General features: G+C 32.1%; 2 protein-coding genes across 2 annotated transcripts; both read left to right on the forward strand.

The window, feature by feature from the left end:
* The first annotated feature begins 338 nt into the window (after window positions 1–338).
* On the forward strand, window positions 339–6,180 carry LOC127738241 (calmodulin-like). Its single transcript, XM_052249421.1, has 5 exons — window positions 339–527; window positions 3,029–3,062; window positions 3,193–3,336; window positions 4,691–4,933; window positions 6,050–6,180. Exons 1-5 carry the CDS (start codon window positions 525–527, stop codon window positions 6,109–6,111), a joined length of 486 nt encoding a protein of 161 aa, XP_052105381.1. The 5' UTR covers window positions 339–524; the 3' UTR covers window positions 6,112–6,180.
* A 7,827-nt stretch (window positions 6,181–14,007) lies between these two features.
* LOC127736970 (calmodulin-A-like) lies at window positions 14,008–19,683 on the forward strand. Its single transcript, XM_052247530.1, has 5 exons — window positions 14,008–14,013; window positions 14,666–14,699; window positions 16,158–16,301; window positions 19,010–19,255; window positions 19,655–19,683. The coding sequence occupies exons 1-5, from the start codon at window positions 14,008–14,010 to the stop codon at window positions 19,681–19,683; spliced, it is 459 nt and encodes a 152-aa protein (XP_052103490.1).
* The last annotated feature ends 4,727 nt before the right edge of the window (window positions 19,684–24,410 follow it).

The raw sequence follows: 24,410 nt of genomic DNA on the forward strand, positions 1-24,410 counted from the left end.
CATTGTGATACTCTAATTATTTTGGGGTTTACAAAGTAAAACATGGACCGTGGCATATCTACATGCATAAAAATGAAAGGCGCGATAGTATGAAATTGAAGATACTTCTCGAAAATTTTCTAGTTGAATAAAAAACATAGTTAGGGCACTTACTTAAACTTTCAATTATCAAATAGTACCTGAACGAGTCATAAACTCATTTTAAATATTTACAGAAACGACCCAGTTTTCACCCTCAGAGATACCATAAATTTCAATATCGGTTGATAAGACTGAATCCCAAATTACCACTTATGTACATACGATTTCGTAACTTCGTAAACAAGTTCAGTTAATAGCAACGTCCATATCAACAATGACCTATACATGTTTAAATGCACACAAATAACTTCTTCTAAGCTAATCTGTCGATGTATATTATATTGTGTGTGTGAAATCTTACTTATTTGAGTGATAATGTTACTGGTTCATTTTAAATACTTTACAATTGATTACTAGTATTGAAATTGATACAACTTTAAGACATGGTAAGTCGTTTAATTATTATTATTCATAACATAATAATTGATAAAACCACGTACGAGATATATATTAAATTCATGTGTTAATATTTTGTTGCATGTAAATTATTCAAACTTCTGACCAACAATGACCAACATGACCAACAATGACCAAAGACCTCTTTTGTTATTATATGTTCTTATAGTTAAATTGCTTGTTTTATATGTACAAGGACATCATTCGTAAATATGAATCAACATGCAGACACCTTATACGTTCAGGTATTTCACATTCCATTTTTTATGGTAATATTCTATAAAAAGCACAAAAATGTCGACATTCACCTCAAAAGCTAACCAAACCTTTAAACAGACTTATTCAGAAGGGATATTGTTATGATACTGTTGTCAGTTCATTAAAGATGGCATATTTTGGTATTAATATTGATTCACTCATAGGGTCTTTGCATCGCAAATAAACACATTTATTCTAAAACCAGTTGTTGGCATGATACGGGTTATGTTCTTCTCATATATTTTCTGATGGTATGATACTTAACCCCTAACGGGAGGGATTGTGCTTGATTTTCATATGATGAAGACATAATCTTTCAATCAGTTTAATCGAGGTCTGGAGCTGGCATGTCAGTAACTGCTAGTAGTCCTTTGTTAATTTATGTATCATTGTCATTTTGCTTAGTTTCTTAAGTTACCTTTTATGACATCGGACTCGGACTTCTTCTAAACTGAGTTTTACTGTGCGTGTTACTGTGTGTTTGTTTATTCTACATTGGCTAGAGGTATAGGGGGGAGTTTGAGATCTCACAAAACATGTTTAACCCCGCCGCATTTTTGCGCTTGTCCCACGTCAGGAGCCTCTGGTCTTTGTTAGTCTTGTATGTTTTTTAATTCTAGTTCATTTATATGTTTTAGAGTTTAGTGTGACGTCCATTTTCATTGAACTAATACACATTTTGTTTAGGGGCTAGCTGAAGCCCTCCTCCGGGTGCGGGATTTTCTCGCTGTGTTGAAGACCCATTGGTGGCCGTCGGCTGTTTTCTGCTGTTTGGTCGGGTTGTTGTCTCTTTGACACATTCCCCATTTCCATTCTCAATTTTATTCTCTTCCTTATTCTCATTTTTTTTTCATCTTTTTATTCAAGTCACATATTCGTGCTATGTCACCTTACACCAACTTTCTTTCTAAAACAAAACCCCAATGTTATCCTTTTTTACTACCGATATATTTTGATTCAAGTAAAGACCTCTTAGTTTGATTTAAATTTTACTTTGATATGTAACACCCACCTATATACACATGTATGTATGTATGTTGGATTAGAAAACTATAGAAGTGAAAAGGTGACAATTGGAAAGTTGAAATCATCACGTTTGTCATAGATTCTAGTTTGAAGTCGTCTATCTGTATCAATATCGAGGAAAGATCAATATATGAAGCATATCTTCTTCTTTTAAGTTCACTGGGATGTATGAGATGTAAGCACACTTTGAAATCTGTGCTAGTGAGTGACAGAATATTATCAATATATCTGAAAATGAAATTAAAAACATTGCAAGATGCTTTTCTTTTAGGCTTTGAAGAGGTTCTGTATGAATTCTTTTTGAACCGACCATGCAAAACTCTCACAGGTAATTAAGGTAATTGAATACCTCGTAGTAGTATTTTGAATTATGCTTCAAATTAGTACAATAACATGCCGACAAATGTGTTGCACAATTAGTACCCATTTGAAATACCGACCAAAATTAACAAATATGTTGTCAAGCAATAAGTCCAGTATTGTGATGGTATCATATTCGGCGTGTTTGTTGTGGGAATCAGTGAGGTTTCTCACAAAGTCAGATTTTTCATTACCTAAAACAAGGAATTTGTATCTACATTTCCCTTTTTTTTTGTAGAAATGGCTATGTTTAATGAGACGAATATCTTGACGACCCCGGTATTTTATATATATATCATTCTTTATAAAGATTTCTGTAAAGTCTATGTATCCAGTATTAAGATGGGATATTTTCATCGTCCTTTTTATACAAAAGGAGAGAAGGACGCATTTAAGATTTTCTGAATGATGTAGGGGTATATGTGGGATTCTAAGTTTTGCAGATTTTCTAAAATCTCTTTTTCGGAAATGATGTAGTGGTATTTGTGGGATTCTCAGTTTTACTTGAAGTATTTAGAAAGCTACATTGCTTAAGCTCGCAGTTTATATTAAAAGATGCATTTAGTTCCAGTTTTTCGAAAAACATCTATAAAGCGTACGTAAAGAGAATATCTGATTAATGTGATAACAGGAAGACAAACCAATAGCGCATGTATCAAATAAAACATACACCAAAATAAATCTGATTTCTTTATATAAAATTGAAAAAACTACAGTAATTACCTAATGAATGTTCTGTTAGACATTAAAATTGCATCATAGATGGAAACCCAATACGTAAATAAAGTACAAGTTAAGTCGCGTAATTATCATGAAGTGTTTAGATACATGTAGCTTTGTTTTGTAGGCGGAACAAGGATTGACAGAAGATCAATGTGAACGTAAGTTATTTATTCAGGTTTCTTATTTTCGATCATTTTAAACACATGATTATATTATCGACATACAGCCTAGATAATTTCCGTACATTAATGGCTGGAATTAATATTGACTCTTAAAGTTTCCTTGTAGATATTACCGGTGTGTTCAATTGGTTTGATAAAAATGGCGATGGAAAAATCGACGCCAAAGAATTGGGATTGGCTCTACGATTAGAGGGATTAAACCCAACAGAAAAAGAAATAACAGAAATGATTCAAAAAGTAGATATTGATGGTAAGACAAAAAACATCCAAATTTGTATGAAAAAAACTATTACCCAAACGTTTAGAATTGATTCACAATAACTATTGTATTTTATTTGCGATACACTATAAGAAGGCATTCGACTTCATATAGCATTGTCCTATCCCTGTTTAAATGACTTTCTTGGAGTCAAATATTATGTTATTTTTGCTGTCATTTTTTTTACCATTGTTCATGATCCCTGAATTCGCCACGAAAAGCATGCGTACCCAATGTGGTTTCTTTCGTGCCGACCGACCAACAAATGGAGAATAAAATTGGTCTAGTTATGTCCAAAAATATAAAATTTTGTAAATTCTGCATTTCCCCGCACCGTGATAAATCGATTTATTGCTGTTTGCTGAACGTCCAGTTGCAGATATTTCATGCACATTCAAAACGAGAACAAACTAATAATTAATTGACGAAGGCGTCTAATGGATTCAATTACAATGTCATTTTGAAACCAAAACCAGAGACTGACAAAAAATATAAAGCATTATATACATGTCAGATTAAATTTTTAGACCATAATGCTGTATGATATAAAAAGGGCAACAGCTATAACATCGATGTCATATTATAATTTAAAAAGTTATTAGCAAATCAGAAGAGGGTGTGGTACATGTCAATGAGATAGCATCCAAACTACAAAAAAAAATCAATATTTACAATGTAAGAATTGAATGCTTCTTTTTGTACATTTATTGGGGTGTAAAAGCGTTGACCGAAGTACGTTTTGTATGAAGCGCGGAAGCGCTTTATTTTAAAAATATGCGCACGGTCAACACTTTTACAACCCTATAAGAATACTTAAAGAACCATTCAATACTTATAATAACATTTTTTGCTAGGATCATGAAAACTCGATTTCTATCAAGTTTTTTTTCTTTTATTTACCTGTGCACTTTATTGTGGAAGCTCGTGTCATCATGTTACATCTCATTTTGAAAAAAATGAAGGTTAATTTCAGAATGACGCGAGATTGCTGTTAGCCAATCAAAATTACGTATTATAATGAAACATATATGTAATGTAATTATTGAAAAATAATAGTAATACCCCTTGAGGTCAACATACATTCTTTCAAATATTTTCAGCTTTAAAGCTTCTTAGCCTTGAATGTTACTGATGAAAAATGAACCAGGAAAGCAGCAATCAGTCATATTTCACCATTTGTTTTCAATTCATTTTGTAGAATTTTTCTTCATTACCAAAATAGATATTATTGGACGTAAAAGTATAACATTTTGGAAATGGATATAATTATTTGCAGAAGTGTTTCTTTTTCTTTTAATTGTACATTGTGTGATAGACGACAAAAATTTTGAATTTTTGATTATAGACGACGGACAGATTAACCACAAGGAATTCATGAAAATGATGGAGGAACAGGTTTTAAATACAGACGAGAAATCAAAGCTTCAAGAGGCATTCAAAATATTTGATAAAAATGATGATGGTCGAATATGTGCATCAGAACTTACAGAAGCTCTCACATCGATCGGAGAAAAGTTATCACGAGAGGATATCAGTGAGTTAATGAAGAGAGCTGACATAGATAAAAACGGAACCATTTGCTATAATGGTATGTTAAAGTATTAGAAGCCTCGATTAAAAGCTTGACAGACGGTATAGACATTTGTTGAAGCCAGTATATGTTGTCTTGTTGTGCCCGGGTTTTTGTTTGTATTCTAGGGCTTTTATGACCCCGCAATAAACAATGTGGACATTAAGTGTTAGTACCCTTGACCTTCCGTCCGTCCGTCTCATTTTCGTTTCCGTACTCTAACTTACGATTTTCTCATCCAAATGTCTTAAACTCATACACAATGCTAAGAATCAAAACTCGCAGACAGAGTTAGAATTTTCAAGTCACTTACCGTTCTAGAGTTATACCCTTTATGAGTTGGAAAATTGCATTTATTTTTCCTTTTTGCACTCTTACTTGAGCTTTCCTTGTCGAAATTTTATGAAACTCATACACACACACACAATACTAAGAACCAAAACTCGTTGAAAGAGTTCGAATTTGTACAGTAAGTCACTTACCGTTCTAGAGTTATGCCCTTTATAACTTTTTGCACTCTTACTTAAGTTTTCCTTATAGAAATTTATGAAACTCACAAACACACACACACACAATACTAAGAACCAAAACTCGTTGAAAGATTTCGAATTAATACAATAAGTCACTTACCGTTCTAGAGTTATTCTCCTTTTGAACTTGGAAAATTGAAAAGCTTGAGCGGAGTCATTATTTGTCCTCAGACATATTCTTCTTTAATTATTCCACATAACATCTTTTTATGCATAAATATAATGAACGAGCTTATCTTCAAAACTATTTTCTCTCTGATTATGGCACCCTCAACGGAGTTGGGGTGACATATTGTTATTCTACGTTTCTTTTTTTTCTGTTTTTTATTTTTCTTCCACTTTTTTTGTCCAGCTTATATCTTGGAATTCTATGAACCAATTGTTATGGAACTATACCATAATGTTAATCAGCAAGTGCAGATTTGCAATCGGGGTATGGCATTTTCAAGATGGCTGCCGTTACCATGGAAACAGCAAAAATGTCCAAAATTTCGATATGCTCCAAAGTTAATGAAACTTTACACAAATATTGAATGGCATAGTCAAATTGGACATCTGTATATTATTTGTACTGTTATCTTACAATTTTTTTTATGTTTTTCAGAGTTTGTCGTTTTAATGACTGATATGAATCCAGGAAGTAAATCCTCGACCAAAGCATGCTAAAACGTTGCTATATCAACAATTTAGTGACTTTAAAATAATAATTTAAGGAATAAAGAATATAAATTTAAATGATTTTTTTTTAACTTCAAAGGTGTGTGCAATAATTTGTAAGCAATAGATATGGACATACGCTATATATCTTTTGGTGGTATTAACGTGTTGCTTGATTGCTTTATTATTGGTGTATAGGCAGAAAAGATGCTGAGGATACCAAAAGGAGAATCAAAACTCATAACTCGAACGCAGAGATCGGCAAAATCATGGAAAAAAAATACCGAGAAAACAAGTCCAGAATACACTACATGAAATATTAAAGACAGAGCATCACAACCCCCACCAAAACCGGGTGTTGTATCATGTGATCCAACAATCCTTAAAAAGTTTCATTTAAATCGCCTCGGTGATTTCGAAATAGCATGCTCGCTCGACTTGATGGTTCCTGTTAAAAAGGCGAGCATGCTACTATGAAAATGTATGCATGAAAAGAACAATTTATAGATAAAAAAATTTCCAGATATCTTTGTAATAACATGCACAACTTTTGGAGCACCTGAGAAAGTACATACAAAATGCTGTGCATTTGATATTTAAAATAGATCTTCGAACTAAGCATAACTTGAGAGTTATCCATTCATAATGCATGTTTGTGTCAACATAATCAAATATTGGTGTTAAATAAAAAAAAAAGTATAGCATATCAAGATTTTCAAGAATCTATTACTAAAATAGAATCAGGAAATAAAGAATCTTTGAGAAATAAGAAATAATCTCCTGTTTATAATTTGATTATTTATTCTATATGCATGCCTAAGTCATTTATTGTATAATATTACAACAAAAGTCAAAAAGTTCTCTACAAACTATATATAACAAATGTTGGTTGAAAAGGCGTTTTTGATGACAATTGAAAACGTTCCTAAGATGTAAACAAGTCAAAGACATATCTTTAGAAAAACATTTTCAAATTAGAAACATATCTAAGTTGTGAAACTGCAATTGAATGAGGACTGATGGCTAAATTTAGAGTAAGCGCCCATAGCCTCAACATTGAGAAAGGAGGATCATAATGTAATTTATATATCGATAAGAGAAAATGTAATTTGTAAGGGTTCTATTGAAGAAGAAATACATTTTTTAATTCAATGAACGACCTTAATAACATTGAGGAAATCATACCAGGCTCAAGCTGGCAGCCACTTTTAGCAGCCAATCAAGATAGCAGCCACTTTTTTCCAGCAGCCAATTTTAATGATATGTCCAAAAACCAAAAAACTATATAAGACTCAAACGTTCCAAAGATCTCAAATCTTAGTTAAATATAATAGCACCTCCTTTAACAGCGGAATTCGACATTTTCACGGCTTGTCGTGATTCTCAAAAGATGACAATCCGTTTTATATAACAATGATGCTAGCAGCCACTTGTTTTTTCGGAGGACACTGTTTGTTTAATAAAATAAGGTACAATTTAAAATCGTTTTTTTTTCGTTCTTCTTCTCGTTTTTGATTCCTTATGATTAGGAGGTACAGAAACAATGTAGGAATAGAAATTAAAATATAAAAGTACAAGTGCCATTGTTAATAATGGATTTAAGTAAGTTGTGAGGAATCGTGTTATATATATATATATATATATATATAAACAAGTCTAAATTGAAATATATATATATATATATATATATATATATATGTGTGTAGAGTTGTCAGTGGTTCAGACGTACTTATAAATATAATTATTTCTGTGACTGTATCTTGCATTAATTTGTAGGATCCTTTACAATAGATATTTCAGCTGATCTGTAACAATTCCATCTTCATGCCTTATATATCATGTACTGTATTACGACGCTAGATTAAAACTGACGAGGAAAGGTAACACCCGGCCACCGAAAGCTTTATTATTTGAAGCCTAAGTGGCCGTGTGGTCTAGCGCGTCGGATACAGTGCAGGCGATTTGGTGTCACGATATCTCAGTAGCATGAGTTCGAATCCCGGCGAGGGAAGAACAAAAAATTTGCGAAAGCAAATTTACAGATCTAACATTGTTGGGCTGATGTTTAGACGAGTTGTATATACAGAATGTACACAGCCATGTATCACCATCACTGCTGGTGATCCGATGGATAAATCTGTTGTAGAGTTGTCACTGGTTCAGACGTACTTATAAATATAATTATTTCTGTGACTGTATCTTGCATTAATTTGTAGGATCCTTTACAATAGATATTTCAGCTGATCTGTAACAATTCCATCTTCATGCCTTATATATCATGTACTGTATTACGACGCTAGATTAAAACTGACGAGGAAAGGTAACACCCGGCCACCGAAAGCTTTATTATTTGAAGCCTAGGTGGTCGTGTGGTCTAACGCGTCGGATACAGTGCAGGCGATTTGGTGTCACGATATCTCAGTAGCATGAGTTCGAATCCCGGCGAGGGAAGAACAAAAAATTTGCGAAAGCAAATTTACAGATCTAACATTGTTGGGCTGATGTTTAGACGAGTTATATATATATATTTCCATGAACTGAATGAAAACGATGCAATGTACTACAGAAAAATTGCATACAGGCTTTCCATACACTCGGCATCCAGTATTTCCGTTGAAACTATTTTCAATATCTATTTCTGTGTATATGAAATGAAAACATTTCGATATACCTGTAATGTTAATCTTTTTTTAATGTGAACAAGTATTTTCTATAAAAATCCTATGTGGACTATTTTGAACGGCATGCGACATTACCAATTTATTAATCTAAATCTGAAATTTTCCATGTCAAATGTGCCAGTACAAATGATTGACATACATGTACAACTAGATCTGTGGTGTCCAGACGGGCCCGGATCCCAGAAAAATATTTAAGTGGCTTCAGCTGGCCCCTAAACAAAAATGTGTACTAGTTCAGTGAAAATGGACGTCACACTTAACTTCGAAACATATATATGAACTAAAATAAAAACAAAAACAAAAACATACAAGACTAACAAAGGCCAGAGGCTCCTGACTTGGGACAGGCGCAAAATTGCGGCGGGGTTAAATATGTTTTGTGTGATCTCAACCCTCCTCCTATACCTCTAGCTAATGTAGAATAAACAAACATACAGCAATACACACAGTAAAACTCAGTTTAAAAGAAGTCCGATATCAGAATAGGTAACAAAAGAAATTAAGCAAAATGACAATGATACATAAATTAACAAAGAACTTCTATCAGTTACTGACATGCCAGCTTTAGACCTCAATTAAACTGATTGAAATATTATGTCTTCATTATATGAAAACCAAGCACAATCCCTCTCGTTAAGGGTTTAGTATCAAACCATCATAAAATATACGAGAAGAACATAACCCATATCATTCCAACAGCTGGTTTTAGAATAAATGTGTTTATTTGCGATGCAAAGACCCTGTGAGTGAATCTATATTAATACCAAAATATGCCATCTTTAATGACCTGACAACATAATCGTAACTATATCCCTTCTGAATAAATCTGTTTAAAGGTTTGGTTAGCTTTTGAGGTGAATGTCAACATTTTTGTGCTTTGTATAGAATATTACCATAAAAGATTGGACTTGAAATACCTGAACGTATAAGATGTCTGCATGTTGATTTATATTTACGAATGATGTCCTTGTACAAATGATAAAATTTAGTAAATGTTTTGATTAGGTTGTGATATCAAAAACTCTGGTGTGATAATTTTTCAGTAATACAGAGATTTCTTTCGTTAAAATCAAATACGTTGTTACATATAAGAGCGAATCGAACAAGTTGAGATGTATAAACACCATAAGATGGTGACAAGGGAACTTCACCATCTAAAAATTGATAATTAACAATAGGAAATGAAAAATCGTTTCATTTATCGAAAATTTTGGTATTAAGCTTCCCGTTAAAGATAAAGATATCAAGATCCAGGAAAGGGCAATGTTCGTTATTGGTATTAGCTTTATTTAAAGTCTGTTCAGCAGGATAACTCTCTTTAGTGTACATACTGAAGTCGTCATTATTGAGAGCCAATATATCATCCAAATATCTAAAAGTGTTATTAAATTTTTGTATCATGTGCTGTTTCGATGGGTCTTTGCAGATTTTAGTTATAAATTTTAACTCATAACAATACAGAAACAGGTCCGCAATAAGTGGTGCACAGTTAGTCCTCATTGGAATTCCGATAACTTGACGATATACGGAATCTCCATAGCGAACAAAAATGTTATCTAGTAAAAATGCAAGTGCATTTATCGTATAAAAGCAGGTCCGGTTGATATAGTTCTTTTGTTCGTTCTTACTAAAAAAACGACATAAAAGTGTTTGAATATATATATATTCGCATTCTGACTTTTTAAATGTCCATTTAATTAGGTGTGTGCATTTTTTCTTAATGAGATTATGAGCGAAAGTGGTATGTAGGGTAGGAAAAATCAAAACTTTTAACAAATTCGAAATCACCATGCAATTTATCAAGTACTTCCAACGAATTTTTCACACTTTAAAAGCAATTAATTCCACTATTTTCAAAGGTCTTATTTGAACAATTTATTACCAGGTTTTTGATTGTAGTAAGTGTACTAGTAAGTAGAATAGACAGTTAAGTAGTGGAGCAATGGCTTGAGGACGAAATAAATCGATATTTGCAAGGTGTTTTGTGAAGCTTCGGAAGCCAGTTCATAGTTGGAACCTATTGCTTTTGGGTCCATATGTCAAAAAGTAAAATCACAAAAATACTGAACTCCGAGGAAAATTCAAAAAGGAAAGTCCCTAATCAAATGGCAAAATCAAAAGCTCAAACACATCAAACGAATGGATAACAACTGTCATATTCCTGACCTGGTACAGGCATTTTCTTACATAGAAAATGGTGGATTGAACCTGGTTTTATAGCTAGCTAAACCTCTCACTTCGCTTTTTAACTGAAGTTTTTCCTGACTGTTTGCAATGAAACAGGTACAGATGAAAGATAAAGGGCAGTAGAAAAAGCTCATTGATTTTTCTATGAATAGGTCGAAGATCAGGTCATTGTTACTGGATGTATATATATATATATATCTAAAAGTCTAAATTGAAAACAACGTTCAAACCTATGATTGCGTTGGATAAAAACCGCAATTTTTATACGTGTGCATGTAAAACAAATTTCGTGGTAGAGGGGTCTAAATACAGCACAAACAACAATTTCCAAAAGACCAAAAAAAGTGAAAAAGTCTATTTTAACAAAACGCATTTGACTAACAGGTCGAACAACTGATGTTCTTAAACCCTGCTGACTGCCATTGGCGATTGCCAAATAAATTGATCACCAGATCTAACAAAATGGATCTTAAAATTAATTTAATACCAAACAGAAAACAATAAACTTGCGGAAAAGATGGTATACAACAAACATGAGGTGCAAAAATTTGTACACCATATCTGGATTTCGACAATAAATGTCTCTTCAGTGATGTTAGGGATCGAAACGGTATTTGGAAGGCCATATAATTTACCTCAATTTAGGAAAGACTCTTGAATTTTATAGAGTCGAAATAGGATGAACGGATCATATAAACCCGAAGGAAAATATAATACAAGCCCAAACGAAAAAATATATAAAAGTCTAAATTGAAAACAACGTTCAAACCTATGATTGCGTTGGATAAAAACCGCAATTTTTATACGTGTGCATGTAAAACAAAGTTCGTGGTAGAGGGGTCTAAATACAGCACAAACAACAATTTCCAAAAGACCAAAAAAAGTGAAAAAGTCTATTTTAACAAAACGCATTTGACTAACAGGTCGAAAAACTGATGTTCTTAAACCCTGCTGACTGCCATTGGCGATTGCCAAATAAATTGATCACCAGATCTAACAAAATGGATCTTAAAATTAATTTAATACCAAACAGAAAACAATAAACTTGCGGAAAAGATGGTATACCACAAACATGAGGTGCAAAAATTTGTACACCATATCCGGATTTCGACAATTAATGTCTCATCAGTGCTGTTAGGGATCGAAACGGTATTTGGAAGGCCATATAATTTACCTCAATTTAGGAAAGACTCTTGAATTTTAAAGAGTCGAAATAGGATGAACGGATCATATAAACCCGAAGGAAAATATAATACAAGCCCAAACGAAAAAATATATAAAAGTCTAAATTGAAAACAACGTTCAAACCTATGATTGCGTTGGATAAAAACCGCAATTTTTATACGTGTGCATGTAAAACAAATTTCGTGGTAGAGGGGTCTAAATACAGCACAAACAACAATTTCCAAAAGACCAAAAAAAGTGAAAAAAGTCTATTTTAACAAAACGCATTTGACTAACAGGTCGAACAACTGATGTTCTTAAACCCTGCTGACTGCCATTGGCGATTGCCAAATAAATTGATCACCAGATCTAACAAAATGGATCTTAAAATTAATTTAATACCAAACAGAAAACAATAAACTTGCGGAAAAGATGGTATACCACAAACATGAGGTGCAAAAATTTGTACACCATATCCGGATTTCGACAATTGATGTCTCTTGAGTGATGTTAGGATCGAAACGGTATTTGGAAGGCCATATAATTTACCTCAAGTTTAGGAAAGACTCTTGAATTTTAAAGAGTCGAAATAGGATGAACGGATCATATAAACCCGAAGGAAAATATAATACAAGCTCAAACGAAAAAATATATAAAAGTCTAAATTGAAAACAACGTTCAAACCTATGAATGCGTTGGATAAAAACCGCAATTTTTATACGTGTGCATGTAAAACAAATTTCGTGGTAGAAGGATCTAAATACAGCACAAACAACAATTTCCAAAAGACCAAAAAAAGTGAAAAAATCTATTTTAACAAAACACATTTGACTAACATGTCGAACAACTGATGTTCTTAAACCCTGCTGACTGCCATTGGCGATTGTCAAATAAATTGATCACCAGATCTAACAAAATGGATCTTAATATTAATTTAATACCAAACAGAAAACAATAAACTTGTGGAAAAGATGGTATACCATGATTAGTGGATATAAATTAAGTTTTCATTTTTGGTTAATAACGAAACTTGAATAGATGAAAGATATAGAGAAAAGGAAGAATCCTATTGATTTGCGGTAAAATGTCACACATAATACAAATACACAACAAAGAAAAAATAATTGCAGTTTGTTGTTTCTGGGTGATATTTTGATATACACTTGTTGAATTTGAATAAAACTTACAAAACTAGTTGAGAGATGAAAAAGGTATAAAGTCTACTGATTTTAGGTCAGCTGGTCAAAAGTCAAAAGTCAAGGTCATGGTAACTGGTGATAGCTGCAAATAGTAAGACATTTTCCAAATTTTAGTTTTTAGATGAAATCACTAAATATGTCCTTTGGTTTTCTTAATATTTTTGCTGGACAGTTGAAAAATTAGCAATTAAAGTACTTGCTATATGTGTTCTTCCAAGTATACTAATATTTGATCACTTAAAATAAAAACGTTTTCTCTCAATAAATGTGCAGTTTGTGGAGCATCAGTTGGCATTGCCAGTTATATATAATAAGATTTCGGAAGATATTTTCTCATGCCCATGCAGAATTTAAAAAAAGTCAAATACGGATTCAGCAACACCACAGACAAAGTTTGTCTGTAAAATGGGTGTTTTTATCTCAAAGAATTGATCATTTATGCAGTCCTGTGTGACATTTTTTTAATGTATTTAAACATGTGAATAGTTTGCATCGTACAGACATTATTAAGTCTTTTTTATCATCCAGTACTATGCATTGTGTACTTAAATCGTGAAACTATATTCATTAAGATATAAAAATTTATGATCTGAAGATAAAGTGTGATCCTATTAGATAATAATGAAAATGAAATAGATGTGGATACTGCCAACAAACCATGGAGATATGTCGCAATGCAGGTTACACTTTAATGCCGCATTGAAGGTTATCCTCACCGTACATTCCAATGTTGAAAAAAGGTATCCATGAGGAAACTATATCTTTTTTGCATAAAAAATATTTTCCAAAATTGTTATTTTTTATCATTCGATTGTTGATTTCAAATTCAACAATATTTGTTAATGATAATTAAATTTGTAATCAAGATATATGTATAGTGGAGATTGTTAGCAAGATTATTCACACCTTTACATGTCCCCTCAGTATTAAGTTAATTTATATGACGGACTACTGTCAAAAGGACATAATCAAAAGTTGATTCCGAAATGGTAAGTCTTAATCATGTCTTATATAGTTTTTTTTTCTTTTCATTCTGAAACGCAATTATTACGTCAAAATCGCTTTATATAACCAAACATGATTTCAGAAATTTATTAGTATGATTATGATAAATGATGAATATCATATAATTATTATTATTATTATTATTATTATTATTATTATTATTATTATTATTTGCAATTGAATTTTTAAATGTAATGATTTTCACTTGTCGTTATATCTTATAATGCATATTTAAAAACATTAGTTTTTTATTTATTTTTGAATTTTATTTTGAATATAAATTTTTGAAGTAAAAAACGTGTATACATTCACCAAATTCTATTATAGGCCGCAGACAACTTAACAGAAGAACAGATTGCAGGTAAAACATTTTGAAATATTAATCTCTTTACTTTAATTTGTCTTAATATTAATAGAATCGAAATCTAAATATGAACCCTCATGGCACGTGGATGGAGGAGAGAACATGAAATAACAATATACTTTAAACTATAAACTTGAATTTAAAAGAAACTTTGACAAAACAGGCATCTTAAGGTCAACGCGCGGAGGCATTTGGCTCGACAGCTTGCAAAAGGGTAAACAAAACCTTAAACTTGTCATTGCAAGTGTTCATGAATCTCGTGAAAATGTTCTGTATATAAAAAAGTAAATGTTATATGATTGCCAATGAGACAACTATCTACCAAAGTTAAAATAAAGTGGATGTAAGCGATTATAGCCAACCATACAGCCTTCAACAATGAGATAAATTCATACCGTATAGTCGGCTAAATAAGTAACTGATTCTTGTATATAATTGCAAATAAAACATATATTTCGGCAGGGATACAAAAGTCAAAACATATCTATAAACGTGACTGTTTTTTTTTCAATTCTTGGCCTTTAATGAAAAATAAATCAGTACTCGGAGTACAAAATTTGTGCTCGAAACACAATATCCAGTATTTTGATTGGTTGACTTGTGAGTCTGAGTACGAAAATCATACTAGAAATTTTTTAAGACTGTAAGTCTTGGTCTTTGCAAGACAAACAAACAAACAAACCCAAAACTTGTCATTTAATAAAAATACCACAATTGTTCTTTATGTATCAGCATATGGGAAATTATTATTATTTATACTTATTTGACATCATTTGAAAGTTGTAGAGTTTTAAAGAACTTGTTCAAATTTAATTTGCCTTTTTTGACGATTTGCGGAAACATCTTATATTCATGACACTGGTAGATATGTTTTTTTTTTAAATTGCAAAATAAACATCCTTGCTAAGTGTTCATTCCTGTATATGTTGATCTCTGAAATGCCTCCGGACTTAAAAACAAGTGTAGCAAGAATTCAGGGATGAATTTTACTATACTCATAATACAAAAATGTTGCCTAACATAGCCGACTAGCTCACAAACATGATAACGCTCAAAGTGTGTGAGTAAAAACCCGTGTTTACACATCAATAAACACCGTAAACATTACCCTTATTACATTTATAGTTATGATTCCAATAAAAATATACTAAAACTAAGTTCATATAAAAAATGTCAGCAACATTTAAAGAACTATTTCGTGAGGTTGCAATACAGATTTATACATGTAAACACTAGTATGATGCCATGCCATTCCAAAACATTGGAATAAAAAAAATAAAAAAAAAATAATAATAATAATTTATTGAATCAACAGAAATACTAACTTGTAAATATAATTGATCGGAAGTGGGTCTAAAATATTCTCGTAAGTCTTAAAATGTTTTTTTTTCAAGACCCAGTTTGATTTATCATTCACACCAAAGCTTCGTTGATATTGAACATTTTTTGTTGTAGAATTTCAGGAAGCGTTTACGCTTTTTGACAAGGATGGTGATGGGACTATTACAACCAAAGAACTGGGGACAGTTATGAGATCACTAGGACAAAATCCCACGGAGGCAGAACTTCATGACATGATAAACGAGGTTGATGCCGACGGTAAGTACATAAGCAGACGGTACCGTTTTGAATTTTGAACTCACAACTTACAATAATTCTTACAATACTCTTAACGTACAACAGTAAGATTTGTTCAGTCGCAAGTTTATAGAAATTTAGATTAGAACTTGACATATTGTAAAGATACTTGTCGATTGTTGAAGACTCTGTGTTGCCTTCTACAAGTCTTATTGTCATTTATCGTTGGGTTGCTGTTTCATGACGTTAATCCTTTTTCTCCTTTTATTAGTTGATATAAAAGTACTTAAAATGAAAAGAAAAGAATGGAGTCACCGTTCTCATTGTCTAGCTACATAACAAAATAGACAAATTAACTGTACAATCCTTTACCAACTAAATTATAAGACGTATACCTACTAAAAAGAAACGTTTTTGAATTTTATTTGATCAATAAAAAATCTTTTTCTTTGTAAAAGTAAAATTTTGTCCGTAAGTTAGTTTGAAATATCTACCTTAAATTTAAAGTTCAACAGATTGAAATTAATAAATATACTTTATTTTGTGTTGTAAATTTCTACTTCTGTTATAATTTAGAAATTTAGGAAATGAAAAGATATGGTGTACTAATTCATTTATCAAATTAGCTACAAGAACATGAAAAATTTAAAAAAAAAAAGACAAAAGCAAAGGAACAGTGCTTTATCTGCTTTTCTTCATCTCAAAGTCACAATGAGGATTTCAACAGGGAGGGAAAACTATCACCTCACTACAAGTTCAAGACCTAGCACAACATTGATTGAAAATATTTATTATAACTATAGCGATCACGCTACATCTGAATAACTGTAAAAGTATAAGAGCGTACAGCTTAAACGGGGGAAACTTTAGTGTAAAAGGAAAATAAAACTCTATAGAATATTTGTCAAAGAAGAACGAATAATAGATCCTCGTTCAATCTGACTATCGGAAATGCGAATAATAGATCCTCGTTCAATCTTGCTATCGGAAATGCGAATAATAGATCCTCATTAAAACGCACTCTCAGAAAAGCGAAAAATAACAGACCATCGTTTAAGCAAACTATCTGAACATTGAAATGAATATATTCTCGTTCAAGCTTACTATCGGAACAGCCAAAAACACCAAACAATCATTATAGATCATCGTTTAAGCTTACTATCGGAACCGCGATAAACAATTATAGATCCATGTTCAAGATTACTATCGGAACATCGATAAACAATTATAGATCCATGTTCAAGCTTATTATCGGAACATCGATACACAATTATAGATCCTTGTTCAAGCTTACTATCGGAACATCGATAAACAATTATAGATCCAAGTTCAAGCTTACTATCGGAACATCGATAAACAATTATATAGATCCTCATTCAAGCTCACTATCAGAAGTGTAAAACAATAGATCCTCGTTCAAACGTACTACCGAAACAGCTAAAATACAACTGCTCCAGGTGTAAACATACAACGCATCTTAAAACGCATTGTACTTTATAAATAACTAAATAAAAACATTTAATTCCACCATTTAACCAAAATTGAAATGTTGATGCAACCAAGGAAACTGCAATGTTAAAATGGAACCAGTAATACACTTGAGGATTGGTAAATATATTTACAACTTACTTGATGTACTGTCGAAGGAAATTCAATAGACAATTGTTAAGTCCACTTGTTTTGCAGGATTATGCATCGACGGAATGATTTATTTTGTATTTAAAAGAATAAGCATGTATTATATAAATCGTAGCTTCAATTAAAAAATCTTTTTCTTTGAACTGATGTCTGCATATTACTTTTCGCCCTATCAGTCCGTACGTCTTTCCGTCCGCCTGTCAGTTTGTCTGTCTGTGAGTCCGGCAACACATCCGGTCTATGGTTTGTCTCTTGAACTTTTATTCACAGTTTAACAGTAGATTTTAACTTCATAAAACAGTTGTACATACTGATCATGAAGATGAGAATATGGTAAGGGTTATATTTTGCACAAAGTTACCGTTATTCAATTTGGTCAATTTAAGGATCCCACAAGGGGTACTGTCTTATGAACGAACTTCTCTTTCAGTTTATGAGTTATAACCTTTTTGTTCTGTGGAACAGTTTTAAATATGCTAAAGATGTACATGTGGACAGGATTAAGAGTTTCTATGTATTTTCTTTTCAACAGTAGTTCAACCTACTCAATTTGGGGTGTTGGATTTTGGTTTTGATTGCTTTTTTCGCAAAAACTACGAATTGTTGAATATTGTCTCCAAAAATCATTCATTTGAAACTGACTTCATTCAGGAAGTTCTTATAAAGAATTAAAGAAGTTACTAGTAGTATTGTCCTTTAACTTAACGTTTCACTATATATATAGATAATTAATACAGTTTAGAATCTTTGTGGGAGAATTTGGAGCTTGTTATATTGTATAGACATCCGTCTATTGTCGAAGACTCACGGTATGTTGCCGTCTAGATTCCTTTTAGTCATTTTCTTCGTTGGGTTGCTGTTTCATTGACGTGTTCTCAACATCTCTTTTCATTCAAAGTCTCTGATAAATTCAAACTAATTTTTTTTTAATTATTTTTTTATGAAAGAGTTATGACTCTTACAATACATTTAAATAAAGGAAACGTGAGTTATATTTATATTACAAAGAATCAAGAAAAACATTTCGTTGATGATATCTCCACTCAAGAAAAATGTGGAACATTTACCGATTTCTATGTTTTGTTTTATAGGAAATGGAACAATAGATTTCCCAGAATTCTTAACAATGATGGCGAAAAAGATGCAAGGCAGCGGAGATGACCAAGAGGAACTACGAGAAGCATTCCGGGTATTTGATAAAGATGGAAATGGCTTTATCAGCGCAGCTGAACTAAGACATGTTATGACAAATCTAGGAGAAAAACTTACGGACGGAGAAGTTGACGAAATGATACGGGAAGCTGATACAGATGGCGATGGTCAAGTAAATTATTCAGGTAAATATTTTATGTTCATCTTTGATTTGTTATACAAAATTTCATTCGCAATTCTTGAAGTAAAAAAGAATACTAATGTCAAAATCTAAACTGCTTGAAAAGCAAAATATTCAATCACTAAGAACATTTCGCAAAAGTTGGTCACAGATTTATTTTGGTTGTTATATGTCACTTATTTTATATTAGATATTTATTTACTAGTACATGGCTTAAATTTGGTTCTGTGCATTATTGTTGGATGTAAATGAATAAAAATGTACATTTAATCCAGCTTAATATTTATAGATACAATAAAATGAATGTAACGATGATCAATGTACTTTAATTTACCAAAAAAATGTTATATGTGTTTTTTTTTCTGTTTCATTTTGTAATATATAATGTCTATTTCTTTTGTAGAGTTTGTGAAGATGATGACACACAAGTGAACTCCTATGTATACCATTTGACCTCATTTATTTGCAATAAACTAATGTTTTCAATTACAAATCTCTTACGCCAAAAGAAAGAAATTTATATAGCGTTTATGGTGTTCTTTAATTCTTTCTGATATCCATACCCCTTTGAAATGATTATATCGACAGTAAAATCCATAATGTATCGGGAAGTCTGTTTACATGTGGCTGTTCAGTATGTATAAATACGCAATTCAACTTCTGGTCAAAATGGGGACGTTAAATCCATGTCTCGTACATGGAAAGTTCCATGTTGTCTGCACGATTTAGAACCTTTTCAACAACTCTTTTGGGTCCGTATGTGACTTTTTGAAAAGTAAAATGTACTCCCCTATTCAACATGACTTTATTTTCCAGCAGTAGATGAAATTCTAGTGCTTCATCTCGGTCGGCCAGCTTTGCAGATCCTAATAATTCTTTATCGTGAATTTGTTCTCGTGCCTGGATATGCATGCAATATTTCCGACTGAATGTTAAGCAAACAACAACCAATCTTTATTCGCGTGGTATTTTTTGAAATATTTTATATCAAAAATATTGCTTTCATAGTTTTTCTTGAAGCCTTATATTATCCTGAACTAAAATCTCGAAAGACCCGAATAAGCAGTCGTTTATCGAGTAATCCGACCCTAATATCGAAGGGACCCGAGTAAACAGTCGTTTATTGAGTAATCCAACTGTTATATCGAAGGGACCCGAGTAAGCAGTCGTTTATTCAGTAATCAAGCTGTTATATCGAAGAAACCCGAGTAAGCAGTCGTTTATTGAGTAATCCAACTATTGAATCGAAGAGACACGCGTAAGCAGTCGTTTATTGAGTAATCAAACTGTTAAATCGAAGAGACTCGAGTAAGCAGTCGTTTATTGAGTAATCCAACTGTTAAATCGAAGAGATTCGAATAATCAGTCGTTTAGACCCGAGTAAGCAGTCGTTTATTGAGTAATCCAACTGTTATATTGCAGGGACCCGAATAAGCAGTCGTTTATTGAGTAATCCAACTATAATATCGAAGGGACCCGAGTAAGCAGTCGTTTATTGAATAATTCAACTTTGAAACATAAACTCAATATAAAGAAGTCTACGAAGGAGTGACAACTCGTCCCAATCTACCATTTTGTTAGAAGTTAACATGTTGGAAAAGAGGCAAAACATAAAGACAACGGCTGCTGTTATCTTAGTTCATATAACGTTATAAATTAATCTTATGCTACCGCTGTTTTATTTTTCTCTATTCTGTAAGTGATGCAGTCTCCATTTTACATCATTCTTACTATGCAAATTGCGAAATGTTACTATGGATGAAAACGAAAATTAAAAAAAAATTCCTTTTATGTCATGTTCTAAAGAAGTGACGTAAGAGATATATGAATTGTTGCTTTTTAATTACATGCATCATAGGTACTTGGGGACAGGACAATTTATTTTAGTCCTCCCCCTTTTATATTATATCAGTGACCGCTGGTGATAGTAATCTTGGAATTGATAGTAAATAGCAAATACAAGTTATTTCTAGTTTATCTATGTTCATTTAATACAGAAACACGCGAAAATAATTGAGATTAATAGAAAACAAACGGATTTTGTAAAAAAAAATGGGGAGGGCTAAAAATAAATTGTCCTGTCTCCATGTACCTATGACGCACAAGACATTTTATCACTTTATTTTAAAAAGTACTGAAAAATAATTGGAATGCACAACGCGAATTTCATCAAAAATTTATAAACATAATTATGTGTATATATATAATGTTTAATGTTTCATTTATATATTCAGGTTTCGTTGAATACTAAACATACCGTTTGACTGAATGTATATAAAGAAATACTTATAAAAATTATTAATCACAACATATTCGGGTGGCTTAATTTTGCCGCAATGCGACATATTACTAAGGAAAATATCACCCATTAAGATTTCTTACACGTATCCGAATATAATATATCTAATAAAACTCGTTAGGACATTTTAAAAAGAGCTTTACCTCATTGAATTGAAATTGCTCCAAAATTGATCTTGAAAGTTATAAGTTATTATGACGGTTCTGAAAGCAGCCAGACCATTTGATACATTTATTGTGACCATGTAATGTTGTCAGGTACTGCCCAACAAAGAAAAGCATATGTCCTTTAAAGCTTGTGAAGATACCAGACATTAAGGACACACATTCCGAAGAATCCCTACGCAGATTTACATAAAAACTGTTTATGGTGATTATTTTTTTTATTTAAATCTGATTCGAGGAATAGCAAGTAACCCTTCCTTTAGTAAAAAATGACAATTTTTTAGAGGCATTCAAAGAATTAAACAAATGTGGAGAATATATGTAGAATTAGACAGAATGATGTTAACAGAAGGCACCATACTAAGAAACAATTCTATACCTCTGCATTCCCAAAACCCATACTTTCAAAATGATCATTCTAAAACAACAACAGTACTGGTATCAAACATACCACTATCAACAGATGATGGTCAAATTGACAGTGAATTAAATCTAAGAAACATACAGGTTCTCGCTTTGAAAAGAGTGGCTTATTTGAACTATAACCGGAAAACATAACTGTCTATACGCCCCATAACCATTTCGTCCTAAGATGTAAGAATGTCTTTAGCACATCTACAATTGTAATAGTCATACAATGTAAAACGTTTAATAAACAAGATTAAGTTGTATCTTTATTGTTAGATGTTTTTATTTAAGTTTATGTAAATAATCAAAATCTAAATCCAATTAATAGCCTTTAGAACTTTTATTCAAGTGTAACTGTATGTCTAAAATGTCAACTAGAGGAATATTTTACTTGACTTTCTTAAGAGTGAATATGCTACAATTTCCATTATATAGTAAGAAGTAAGGGAATTGACATTCTTCCCTATTGGATTTAGAAGATGAACAATCTGTTGGTCCTTTTTTTCTAACCAATATCGATTTTGGAAGATGAAAAGGTCTTCTGTAACAATATGAACACAAGACATACTATATCCAAACGTCGAATTTAAGGTTACAAGCGCTAGGGTCGTTGTTTTCAATATCTATCTCGGGAGGGTATACTTAAAAATTCTATTTCCTAAATTTTTTTTTATTAGTGTAAGATATACATTTTTACCGCTATAACTGTTTACTTGACCATTTAATCAAACAGTGATGACAACTTTCACCTACATGTATCATTTATATATCAAATAGCTAACAAACCACTAGTTGTTAGCCAGACCGCGCTAACAAACCACTAGTTGTTAGCCAGACCGCGCTAACAAACCACTAGTTGTTAGCCAGACCGCGCTAACAAACCACTAGTAGTTAGCCAGACCGAGTTCTTTGCCACTGACAATACAGACCCGGTGGTCTACAAAGTTCATTGAACATCACATAGAACTAATTTCTTTTACTGTAAAAAATTCAGCTATTACAAATAAAAATAGCCGCGTTGAAATAAGGATCGTTTTGGGTAATTTTATGAATTTTTGTTGTTTATTTGCTTGCTTGATGTTATGGGTTTTTTCACGTATTTTTTCTGTAAGTTTTGACCTTTTGCTTCTTATGTAAGTTTTACGTTTTTATAGGAAAATATACAACTCATAATAATTAGACTCTTATTCAGAATTTTAGTATACATATTTAGTGTATAATTCAGAGCTAGTTTATATTTAGAGTTCGTTGGATACGAACTATTTACCTTGTAAGTGAATATGCATAAACAAAAATAAATACTTTTAAAAATAAATTTAAACAACCTAACAAAGCTTGTCCGGGGGATTTAATTTTGTCGCAATGCGACATATCTCTAAGGATGACATTTGTGTTGATAAGGTTCTTCGGGGTATATTTGTAAAATTGAAGTATTAACATGTATATATTTATATCTTTTGGAAAAGAAGAGGGTTAAAAAAATGTTTTCCTTCTAAATCTAAAAAAAGTATATCGTTGAAAAGGTCGTTGATTAATAAAAAATCTGGTACCTGTAATAATTGAGTAAATAGGTTTATTTTTTTAATTTTTGATTAACGGTGAAAAAAAATTGTTTGCTGTGAGAAAAAAAAACCTCGCCTACTAAGGATAATTGGTTGGTGTTTAAACAAAATCTAAATAATATTTCGTTAAAAAGCAGGTCATTTGAAAACTAGGGATTTTCTGGAAGCCATCAAACAGTTTAGTTTGGAGTTCATTTCGCTAATCTAGTATGCATTATTGTTTAGGGGCCAGCTTAAGCCCGACTCCGGGTGCGGGATTATCTCGCTTGGTTGAAGACCCATTGGTGGCATTGGGCCGTTTTCTGCTCTTTTGTCGGGTTGTTGTCTCTTTGACACACTCCCCGTTTCCTTTCTCTAACTACAGAGAACAAAAATAACTTCTATCATTTACAAACATACATGAACATATGATGAAAGTTCGTAACTTGTTTAATGATAATGACGATTCATCTTTCACAGTCGTTATGGTTCTCTAAACCTAGTGCAGAACTCCATCTCGAAACTAATGAAACCAAAAGAAGCAAGCCAATTTTAATTTTGCTTACATCTTCACTGTTGTCGATAAAAAATGCTTAAACTTATAAGCATCATGATCTTCTTTTCAAAAGTTGAAGGAAGTGTCCTGCTTGCTTTTCCCTTTCGTCTGATCTGTTCATATTTTAGTAGCCGATACAAATGACGCATCTTTCAAATCGATTGAATGATCGACTGTTTTTTTTGTTGCTT

Source organism: Mytilus californianus, unplaced genomic scaffold (assembly GCF_021869535.1).
Source record: "Mytilus californianus isolate M0D057914Y unplaced genomic scaffold, xbMytCali1.0.p SCAF_4, whole genome shotgun sequence".
NCBI classification, from domain to species: Eukaryota; Metazoa; Mollusca; class Bivalvia; order Mytilida; family Mytilidae; genus Mytilus; species Mytilus californianus.